The 11,126-nt window shown below is 34.4% G+C and overlaps 1 protein-coding gene across 1 annotated transcript; it reads left to right on the forward strand.

The window, feature by feature from the left end:
- Positions 1-6,513: 6,513 nt before the first annotated feature.
- On the forward strand, positions 6,514-10,175 carry LOC107797353 (patatin-like protein 2). The gene is made up of 7 exons (XM_016620235.2): positions 6,514-6,744; positions 7,010-7,191; positions 7,449-7,635; positions 7,731-7,892; positions 8,358-8,660; positions 9,647-9,822; positions 9,940-10,175. The coding sequence occupies exons 1-7, from the start codon at positions 6,598-6,600 to the stop codon at positions 10,013-10,015; spliced, it is 1,233 nt and encodes a 410-aa protein (XP_016475721.1). The 5' UTR covers positions 6,514-6,597; the 3' UTR covers positions 10,016-10,175.
- Positions 10,176-11,126: the final 951 nt, after the last annotated feature.

Consider the following 11,126-nt stretch of genomic DNA (forward strand, 5'->3'; position numbering starts at 1 on the left):
TTCCAAAATCGCCAATGGAAGAGTGTATAAGTGATAAAAATGGTATTGAACTCGTATTAAATGAACCTCACTGCCCAGCGATTTCCGCATATGCGGTCAGGGGACCGCATCTGCGAGAATTAGACCGCATCTGCGAAAAGGAGAGGGAAAGCTGGGACCGGATCTGCGGCTTGGGAGCCGCATCTGCGGTTTCCTGGCCTGGCCACCTAGGCCGCTTCTACGATAGAAGAACCGCACCTGCAGTCCAAGAACCGTAGATGCGGTTATGACAGAAGCAGCAATCCTTCAGCCCTTTTCCAAATTTCCACTTCACTCGGGCCTCGTCCGTTTGACGCTCGGGGCTCTTGGGCCCCGCCCGAACATACCGACAAGTCTGAAATCACAAGGCGGACATACTCGAACCTTCGGAACACTCGAAACAACGCCAAATCTAGAAATCATCCCCTAAAACCAAATGAATCAAACTTATGGACTTCATGTTCTTAATTTCACTCTAACGGGCCAAAACGCCCTTAAACTACTCGGATTGACACCATATTTTATAGGCAAGTCATAAATGATAATTCGGACCTATACCAGGTTTCAAAACCAAAATATGACCCTGATACCTAGGAAATCAATGATTACTTAGTTTCTTTAAATCCTTAAAACTTCAAATGAACAATTTCTAATAAAAATTCATTACTCGGGCTAGAGACCTCGGAATTCGATCCCGGGCATACGCCCAGGTCCCATATTTTTTCACGGACCATCCGGGACCGTCAAATTATGGATCTGGGTTCGTTTGCTCAAAATGTTGACCAAAGTCAAACTTAGTCTTTTAAGAAAATCTTAAAGAATCAAATGGACATATTTCACTCAAAACTCTTCCAATTCTCGAACCGACCGTCCCCCCAAGTCGTAAATTAGCTAATGCAAGCACGAGAAGTTTTATTTAAGGGAACGGGGTCCTAGAAGGCAAAACGACCAGTCGGGTCGTTACATTCTCCACCTCTTAAACAAACGTTCGTAATGGTATTGGCTCTTACCAACGTTTTTCTTTCTTTTATCACACATTTATATTCTTAAAAAAAATTAGTTGTTCTTTAATAATTGAGTATATTTTTCTATATTAAACAAAAAATTAATAATAAAAAAATATTATTTGATTAGGAAAGAAGTTCAAATATAATATAATAATATATTATCGTGGGAATGCTTTCTCAATTTCAATACTTTATGCAGTCCGTTTAGCATTAATTTTTTTTTGGTATTGAATATTATAGAGTGGTAATGTATTACCAATATGGAGGATTCTTATGAAATTGATTTTATTAAATGTTTCTACATATTTTTAATAAGAGTTCAATAGACAAGATTTGATTAATGTTAAAATTTTATATATTAAAAAAATTAACAGAGAAGTTATTGTAGTCCAAAAAATAAGTTATTACAGCTATGTCATTTCCTTATGAGTTCTCTGTTTAATATTTTAGATATTTTGATTTATCAATATTATATTCGTGCTTTTATAATCATATATGAACTCTCCTGTTTTTAAATAGATTTGGACAATATAATATATTTTTTTAAAATTAAATTAGTAATAGGAATTTTTTAAGAAGTATATCCTAAAAGTAATAGGATTACAAGGCTAATGTCTATAATTCCGATTATATCCTTTTATTATGAGTTATTATGCTTAATATTAAAATATTATTTTTGTAATCCAACATTTTATTCATGCTTTTATAATAATATAGATATAGATAGGTGTCCATCATCCATATTCTTATAAATTTTAAATTTTGCTTCAAGTTAACGGATACACGAAATATTGCACTATCAAAGAAGGAAAATCATGAAGTAGTCACTTAATTAATTATCTAAATTTCGAAAACTCTAGATTCTTGACCCACGATTTTTCGTTCGACAAGAAAACATTCGCCTTTCTCTTCTTTGCTATAACTACCATTAAAATAATCACTTCAAATAGCTCTATGGATAAACTTTATTGACATTTTTTAAAGTAAAAAAAGCCTCCAAGCGTGCAATTTTGCATCTGCATCATCTTCTAATAAACAATAAGTGGTATTAATAATATTTTAAAACATTCTTTGCTTGTTTTGACTATTAGTATCTTTCTATACAAATAATCACGGCACTACTTTTTGATTTCTCTTTATTTACACTCAACTTTTCTTGGTCATCCTACTGAATTATAAAATTAAGATAAAACAAGTGATCTAGGTTGATTACCTTTGAAATACTTCAGATCCATCGTCTCTTTCTTTTCCCCCTTTTTCAAAGTTTGAGCCATATTATATAGGCGTGTCAATATTTTTCTTTCTGCACAAATATTAAAATAAATAAATAAAAAATTAACCTAAAATGCCATTCATCCAATCGCTTAAACTAAAAGTAACTACCGAATATATGATATATGTATAATTTATGTATAATATATGTATAAACCGTGTATAGTTAGTATATAATCTATATATACCGGTTAGGAAAAGTAATAATAAACTTATATGTGTTTTTTTTTTTTCAAAATTAGTTGTGGACTATGTCGCGCGCTATGGAGAGAGTTCTATCTCAGTTATCTTACAAACCAAAAATGAGAATAGACATTTGTTTTAGTTTTAGTTATGGAGCTTTTAATTTTTGATAAGAGGATACATATAATTCATATCTACTACTGCTAGGAATATGAAAGCTACATCTGTTGAAACATCTTAAACGCGTACTAGACGAATTACATGGATTACTTTTCTTCCTTTAAAACTGAAGCCAAAGTGCCCATCATTATTAGTATACTAATTCAAACTCAAATAGATTAATTAAGCGAAGTTCCTCTTCAACTCAAAGATTTTTGAAAATTAAAATGACATAATTGGGCAGCACATTACCATCTGTTTCCAAATTCCAATATCTATGGCATTTGCTTGTCCAATATGGAGAGATAACGAACAAAATTAGAATGTACTTATTTTTTCAAGGTGAATATAAATTATATATACACCAACGATGTAAAGAACTTTAATTTATATTAACAATGTAATTTAACTTGACATTGTAACAATTCAGTTATTTTATTCTTCGTTACTAGTTACTACTTACACTAATTATAGGCAATTATTTAGAGTTACCTGTCACACGACATGATAATGCGAAAAACAATTGTACTTAATTATAGAAGTTCAAATCTTGCATGATTTACATCATAAATTTATATTAGTGTTGGTGATTATACCCCATTGGCTGTTCAAGTTCAAGTATTCATTGCCCTTTTGACTTATCCTCGGCTGCCCAAATAGTTATAGGTGTAGACCTATGTGTTACAGTGAGGGTTTATGGACCTATAAGCTTCGGTAGAAATTTTTTATATGTATATGTATATACCTTAAAAATGGTTAATTTAAAGCACTTGACACCCCTAAGCACTAAAAGCCTTTAGAAGACATTGATTGAGCAGAATACTATGCCCCCATCGCGAAAATATTCTAGGCCCGCCTCTGGGTATAACCAAGCCTCTCGGTACAACCAAGCCTCTCTATAACAGTCTCATTTATCTCGATACTTTTTGGCTGCTATAGTAAATGTTGTTATAGAGAATATATTATAACATAATATGAAGAATAGTACGTTCCAAAGAAAACTTGACTACTATAGTGAAATATTATTGTCATGTCCCAAACTACCTCCTAGACGTGACTGCACCCAACTAACACCACCAGCCAGGCGAACCATACTTTCATGCCTTAACCATTAATTTGCAGCATTTAATTAATTAAATAAGTATCTAAATAGTCTAATAATTAATTACGAACAATTAATATCTCAAAATACTAGATTAAAACTCTAGCCCAAATCCCACACTAGATCATGGAGCATCTTACAAAAGACCTTATATGAATAAATGATAAAGACTCTTTAGGTAGCCTCCACGAACAATGTGACGGCTCACCTCAATAACTGAATCAACTCTAGCGAACTCGTGGCTGCTAGCTGCGCTTTCACCAATAGTATCTGCATAGACATCTAGGTAAGGAGTGAGTTATACGTTAATATGACACAGTAAGATTCTCGACAGTCGACTCTCCACTCTGAATACCTCTGAAACAAGTGTTAGAAAATACAAACAAACAACGAGCACACAAATAATATGCACAGAAATTCTTTTATCATATAATTACTCTATAAGGTCCAAACAATCATCAACAACAACATTATATATCTCATCACAGTTACACTAAGGACTTGTCATAAATGGCAGCGCAGAAAATTAACCAAACACCTCGACGAGTCCACGACAGCATACACAATGCTCCAGATCTATCACGATGGCATACACAATGCCCAAATGTATAGCGGTGGCATATACAATGCTCCAAATCTATCACGACGGCATACACAATACTCCAAATATATTACGACAACGAAGAAATAATTTCTAACGCCCCAACGCCATAGCACGAGGCTACGCCACATCACACTACATCACAAATCACTTATTAAATAATTTCAGCTTTTAACAAAATAATATATATTTGCGGCGGCCGCCAAAGACCACCGATTCTGCCAAGCGCACGCTCGTCCCAACACATGGACTAGACATAAATAAACATACTTTCAAATGGGTTTTGGAAAAGCAAGCATCAAAGCTTAAAGTCTCACTTACCTCGCAAACGACAAGTTTTTCAACCTTGCGATGTTCCAAATACTAACCAAACAGCCTCCAATGTCTCCAACTTCGAAGAAAATATAACGATGAGTTGCGATTTTTTTGTGTATGTCGGACTCGAACTATTGACTTACTTGTTGATTTGTGAACAGAGACTTGCTAGTGTAAGTTACCATTCCCAAATCTTTCTACGTTGCTCAAAATTCATCCTAACTGTTACGTGGCGCCTTCCTGAGATTCCTTGTAAGGGCGACGTAAGGCTAAGCAGCTGATGTCAGTGCAGTTGTCGTCCGCCAACTGAGGTCCCCTCCGTACGCTAGACTAGATTGTCAGTGTCGTACGGGAAAACCAATGTCAAGAACAATTGAGAGAACATGAATGAGAATTGAGAATGAAAGAAAGCTTGATTACATTAATGAAAGCTATTACAGAAAGGCAACGCGGTCTCGAGGGGGAGAGACACCAGTACAGAGAATTGTTTGCTTGCTAGAAAGTTTCATTGCTTGATCCCCCCTATTATACTTAAAAAAAAATAAACCAAAGCTACAAGACTAGACTTGATTAAGCTAGAGAAACATAATGGAAGTACATGGAATAAAACTACTCTATATTTACAATGAAAAAGACTTAGTTTTATATAAGGCAGCAACATGTCCGTTGTCAGCAGAATAGTCTTTGGCATCAGGGTCTGCGCGCGCGGCGCTGTTGGCATCCGCCTGCGGTTGGATGCTGGCGAGGGATATTAGTGAGGCGACAGAGGCACATGCGCGCTTGTCACTTGACCGACCAAGACCACGGGGCCATCCGTGGCGCTAGGCATTGTGAGGCTTGCTAGGACGCCACGGGGCGTGCCCAAGGGGTCATGGGGCACGGCTGGAAAGCCGCCCATGACATAACGTATGATTTCCACGGAGCCAATTCAAATGACACATACTGTCCTCCCGTTGCATTGCGCCGTTCTTTCGGAACCAAAGCTAAGAATTTTCAATTCCTTAGTCTTTATAACTATCCTAGGTCAATAGCAATGTGACATGTGGGACTGACCCATTCTTTTCACCCTTCATTTACTAGCCCTAACGTCATCAACTCCCAACATTAAGTGTAAAGTGAGTTTGGCCCATTAACAAGCTTATTTATTTTAATTTCATCGTTAATACCCTCGAGTACATAATATCATCTCCAAGTATAAATGTACATATATCTATGCATCCACATGTGAATAAATAATTATTATAATCTATGAGAAAATATGAAATTGTAATTAAGATAATAACTCATGGGTCCTTTCTAACAACTCAAACTCACTTAGGAATATGCTTAATATTATTCGCATAAATTTTACCATCTCCAATAACCACGGGTGATTAAATCCAGTGACAAGTATATATAGTTTGAAAAAATTATGGGGTGTCACAATTATTATAGATGATGGTTGTTATAGAGAGACCGTATATATTTTGTTCGCTAGATAACTATAGTTCTGTCTTAATTATATTACCAATCAAAATTTTCTAGAGTTGACAAACTAAAATGATATTGATAAACTATTCGTATAAAATTATAAATATGAGTCTCACAATTTTTTCTCGTAACGTGAAAGTTTTAGGCACCTGCCATTTAATTAGGTCGCCTCTGACTGGTTCTTGATATATTCGTGGTCATCACTCTTTGATTTTGAAAAATAAAATAAAATAAATCGGTCTCCAAAACATATCCAGGATTGCAATTAGTAGAAGCAATTAATTTGATGAGCATTGTGGGGAAGTTTCTTTAATCTTACTTTGAGGGCTATAAATAGGTGATTCGTCCTTTTGTTGAAGATCAATAAAAAGTTTTAAGTATTCTTGTGTTATTATTTACTTGCTTCAAAACAACCCAACAATAATATTCGATCGTAACTCTTACATTCATCAAATTACCAAGTTAGGAAAATGAAGAAGGCAATTTCATCATCTGGTTCTTTAAAGTTGCAGCCTCCAACTTATGGTAAACTCATAACCATTCTCAGCATCGATGGAGGTGGCATTAGGGGAATAATTCCTGCCACTATTCTTGAGTATCTTGAATCTCAACTCCAGGTGAATTAAGCTTCCATTGTAACCTATATTTGCATAATACAGTTTTTCCGCGAAGGGAATTTTACTGAATGCTACCGCCTCCCTTTAGCTCCGTTCTTGTAATTAACTGATGTTATCTTTTATGTGACTTAATTAATAGCATAACAATTCTTTTATGTCATCTTGGTTTAGAATTTAAGTAGCATGTGCCCTGGAACAACCATATTCATGTACATGTTTAGTACTTTGAATTTATATTTAAAGAGTTCCAAATTTGGATGAATAGGAATTGGATGGTGAGGATGCAAGGCTTGCGGATTACTTCGATATAATTGCAGGAACAAGCACAGGTGGTCTTGTCACGGCCATGCTAACAGCCCCAGACAAAGACAAGCGTCCTTTATTTGCTGCTAAAGACATTAAACCCTTCTATCTTGAGCATGGCTCTAAGATTTTCCCACAGAAAAAGTAATTAACCTTTTTCTTTCATTTTTTAACTGTGGAATTCTCTTGTAATAGAAGCAGAGCCTTGGAGCAATAGTAAAATTGTCTCCATGTGGCCTATAGGTCACGGGTTCGAACCGTGAAAGCAGCTACTAATACTTACATTAGGATAAGTTGTCCGCATCATACCTTGGAATACGGCCTCCTTTTTTAGAATTCTCTTGTAATAATATTATCTTAGGACGGTCACCTTTAATATTTGTTGTTCATGATAATCACAGGATGGTGTTTGGATCAATAGTGAAGACTTTGAAATCTCTAATAGGACCAAAGTATAATGGGAAGTATCTTCACCAAGTCATAGAGGAGAAATTAGGGGAGACTCTGTTGCATGAGACATTGACTAATGTGGTTATTCCTACTTTTGATATCAAGAATCTACAGCCAACAATTTTCTCCACTTTTGAGGTCCTTTTCTCTCCCTTTTATGCTCTACCTCTGAATTTATGTATAGATATATATATATATAGGGAAGGACTAACATAATTTCGAAATGCAAACAGGCCAGAGTAAAACCATTAATGGATGCTAAGCTTTCAGATATATGCATCAGCACATCAGCTGCTCCAACGTATCTTCCTGCACATTTCTTCCGGACCCAAGATAAAGATGGCAACTTTCATGAGTTCAATCTTGTCGATGGTGGAGTCGCAGCTAACAATCCAGTACGTACAATACCTTTTTTTTGTATAAATATATTCTAGTTTCTGATGTAAAATGTTTACAAGAAAATAAGTCATTTTCTGATATTTGGTTGCCATGAAAAATTTTCCGAAGAGAACATTCTCCGTTAAAAGAGGGAAAATGACTTTCCACACTTATGTGCGGTGTGCGGAAATCATTTTCCTTCCCAATTATTTCAACTCTTAATTTTTAACCAGCAATTGAACATATATTAATTTTTATTATTAAAAATTTCATCGAAACATCTCAGATTTGCTAATATTACTATCAATCTTTAATACTGTTTGAAAAATATTTTTCACTCTCTAATCGAGAACCATAATTGTTTTCCTAAGAAATATTTTTTCATATCATTTTTTTCAAAAATAACTTTTGTCATACCAAATGCATTATTTCTTTCTCTTTTTTAGTTGGAAATCTATATGATTTGGTTATTGCTTTTTCAGGCCCTTGTTGCTACAAGCCAAGTGACCCGCCAAATAATGACCGGAAACCCAGATTTCTTCCCAATCAAGCCCATTGATTATGGAAGGTTTTTGGTGATATCTATAGGCACTGGATCAGCAAAAGTGGAACAGAAATATAATGCTAAAATTGCATCCAAATGGGGTATCTTGGGCTGGCTTCTTAATGGAGGTTCAACTCCAATTGTGGATGTTTTTACTCAAGCCAGTGGTGATATGGTTGATCTTCATATTTCTGTTGTTTTCCAAGCTCTTCATTCTGAAGAAAATTACCTTCGTATTCAGGTACAATTACATAAGCCTATAAATAAAAAATCTAAATAGTATTGATTGTTATAAATAGATGGATCGCCCTTTTCGTCCTTAAAGTTGAATTTTGTTGCCAAAGATCAATAAAAGTTCTAAGAGCCAATTAAATGGTGGGATGGTGAGACCTTCTTTCGGGGAACTCCCGTTAACTTATCTTATTGAGCTTCTCTCTTAGGGTTGATTTTTCTTAATTATTTGATCCTAAATTATTCGACAACTTGAATGTCGTAATTCTCTTGACATGGGCGGATTTAGGGGGAGGAAAGGGTACACTGTACATATCAGGCAATGTTCGTTTTGTGACTCTACATATTATATTTTGAATCCCCTTGATACAACACAAACACATATATATATATATATATATATATAGCTTAGTGGTCGAGGGAGTTTAAAACCCTTTTGAAGTTGCTCCTTCAATTCCCATTAGCCTCAGTCCTTTTATATTTTTTAATTTCTTTTTGAACCGTTTTAACGGAAATCCTACTTCCGTCACGGAATTTCTTGGATGTTAGATGAGAAGTTGGGTAGAGAGATAATAGAATCTCCCGGGGATGGTAGCGTCTATTCCTTGATTGCAGGTTGTCTTACTTTGCTACCCAAAAAAAAAAGGTTGAATAAACTTTTAATACATTTTTGTCGACATGCAGTTGAAGCTGATTTGTTTGGAGATCCGCCTATTTTCAAATAGAATTTAATTTTTACTTTAATAGCGTAAAAGATTTTTATACTATCTGTTGTAACATGTCACTTATCATGTTTGCAAGTTATACCATTTTATACTTGCAATAAAATAATTAGTTGTAATTAGCTTTTGAAAAACCTGATAATATACAAATTTCGTATACTAGTGTCTATATATATTAGTCAAACTATTTTTTAATAAAATACTGAAAAATATAAAGTTCTAGATCTTACGACTCTATCTTAACTAAGATAATTATATTGTTCACCAATTGTAGGATGACACATTAACTGAAACAGACTCCTCCGTAGATATATCAACCAAAGAGAACATGGACAAATTGGTTGAAATAGGGAAAACTTTATTGAAGAAACCGGTTTCAAGGGTAAATTTGCAGACAGGTCTATCTGAACAAAGCAAAAATGATGGCACAAATGAAGAAACTTTAAAAAGGTAATTCAACTCTTTTCAGAACATTACCATCTTATATAATTGTATATAGTAATCATACTAATACCAAGAAAAATATTTCGTGTTAATTAATGAAATTGATCATATTATATTTGCCAGGTTTGCAATGTTACTTTCAGAAGAAAAAAGACTCAGGGATTCCAAGTCACCTCATACAAACAAAAGCTCAGAGTAGTACATCATTTGTTTGGAGCACACAAGATCATCCTTGTCTTTAATTAGTTTTGTATTTACTTTAAAGCTTTAATTTGTTACAGATGACGTGTAAAATTCAATTCGTGTATTTTGTACACTGTAATTCAATTTGTGTGTTATAAAAGATGTAACAAAATTATTAGTTTGAGTACCCGTATGTTCACCAAGAAACTTGATTTTTACTGTGTTTCGTCAACTTAAAGTAAAGTAAATACAACAGTTTTTACGTGAAAAATCACCCAACTGAAAAGGTGCAAAAACCACGACAACTTCCACTCCACTAGAACAATGAGCCAAAAAATGTATCAATTACAAGACTGTAATTCAATGCTCTCCAGTACTCCTACCACAACTATTTGATTTACAAGTTACTCTAACTTATAAAGCAAACGCTCACTCCAACTCAGTAATTGTTTGTGATGCGTGATTAAAACTCGATTTTTTAAAACACATTTTCTAGACTGACTCCAGAAGAATACAATATAAGTACTCAACTATGGTGAACAACATATGACTCTTCAGTTAATGTGTAAAAGGATAAAATCAGAAGTCCAAAGTAGATAGTATTTAAACGTATAGACTTGAGATCTTCTGGGAGTCCTATACATAATCAGCTTCTCCTTTGATAGGACTCCTATTGTTCGAAAATTTTTACAAGTTTTGGAACTCTTGTCTCTGACTGAATTATCCGTATCTTGACGAGCGCAAAACACAATACGAAATTGATGTTCGCTAATCAAAGATAGTATAGTATAATATCGTCTCTATAGGGATTGGATTTAAACAATGCTCTAGTAATTCCTGGTTTAACTGTTATTCAGGATGATCACAACTTGATTGGAATGATTCCGAACTACGATTAACTACTAAGTAAAGCAATTGACAGTTGACTGTAACAAACTAGAGATTAGTGATAACTAGGGATTTCGATACATTTTATACTCCTTACTTAAGTTTTGATTAGAAATGTGTACAAAAAAGTCCCAAAGGCTCATAAGTTGTGCGTGATTGCAGGTTTGATCAACAAGGTGACAAGATGTCAAAGATCAGCTCAAAAGGAGTGAAACTTGCACAAGTATCAAGACAAGACA

Source organism: Nicotiana tabacum, chromosome 16, assembly GCF_000715075.1.
Source record: "Nicotiana tabacum cultivar K326 chromosome 16, ASM71507v2, whole genome shotgun sequence".
Taxonomy (NCBI): Eukaryota; Viridiplantae; Streptophyta; class Magnoliopsida; order Solanales; family Solanaceae; genus Nicotiana; species Nicotiana tabacum.

What these genes read in the sequence shown, in the direction of transcription:
- LOC107797353 (XM_016620235.2), top strand. Translation starts at nt 6,598, where the DNA reads ATGAAGAAGGCAATTTCATCATCTGGTTCTTTAAAGTTGCAGCCTCCA. An exon ending in GAGTCGCAGCTAACAATCCA is followed by an intron (nt 7,893 to 8,357) that starts GTACGTACAATA and finishes TTGCTTTTTCAG; the next exon opens with GCCCTTGTTGCTACAAGCCA. An exon ending in AATGAAGAAACTTTAAAAAG is followed by an intron (nt 9,823 to 9,939) that starts GTAATTCAACTC and finishes TATATTTGCCAG; the next exon opens with GTTTGCAATGTTACTTTCAG.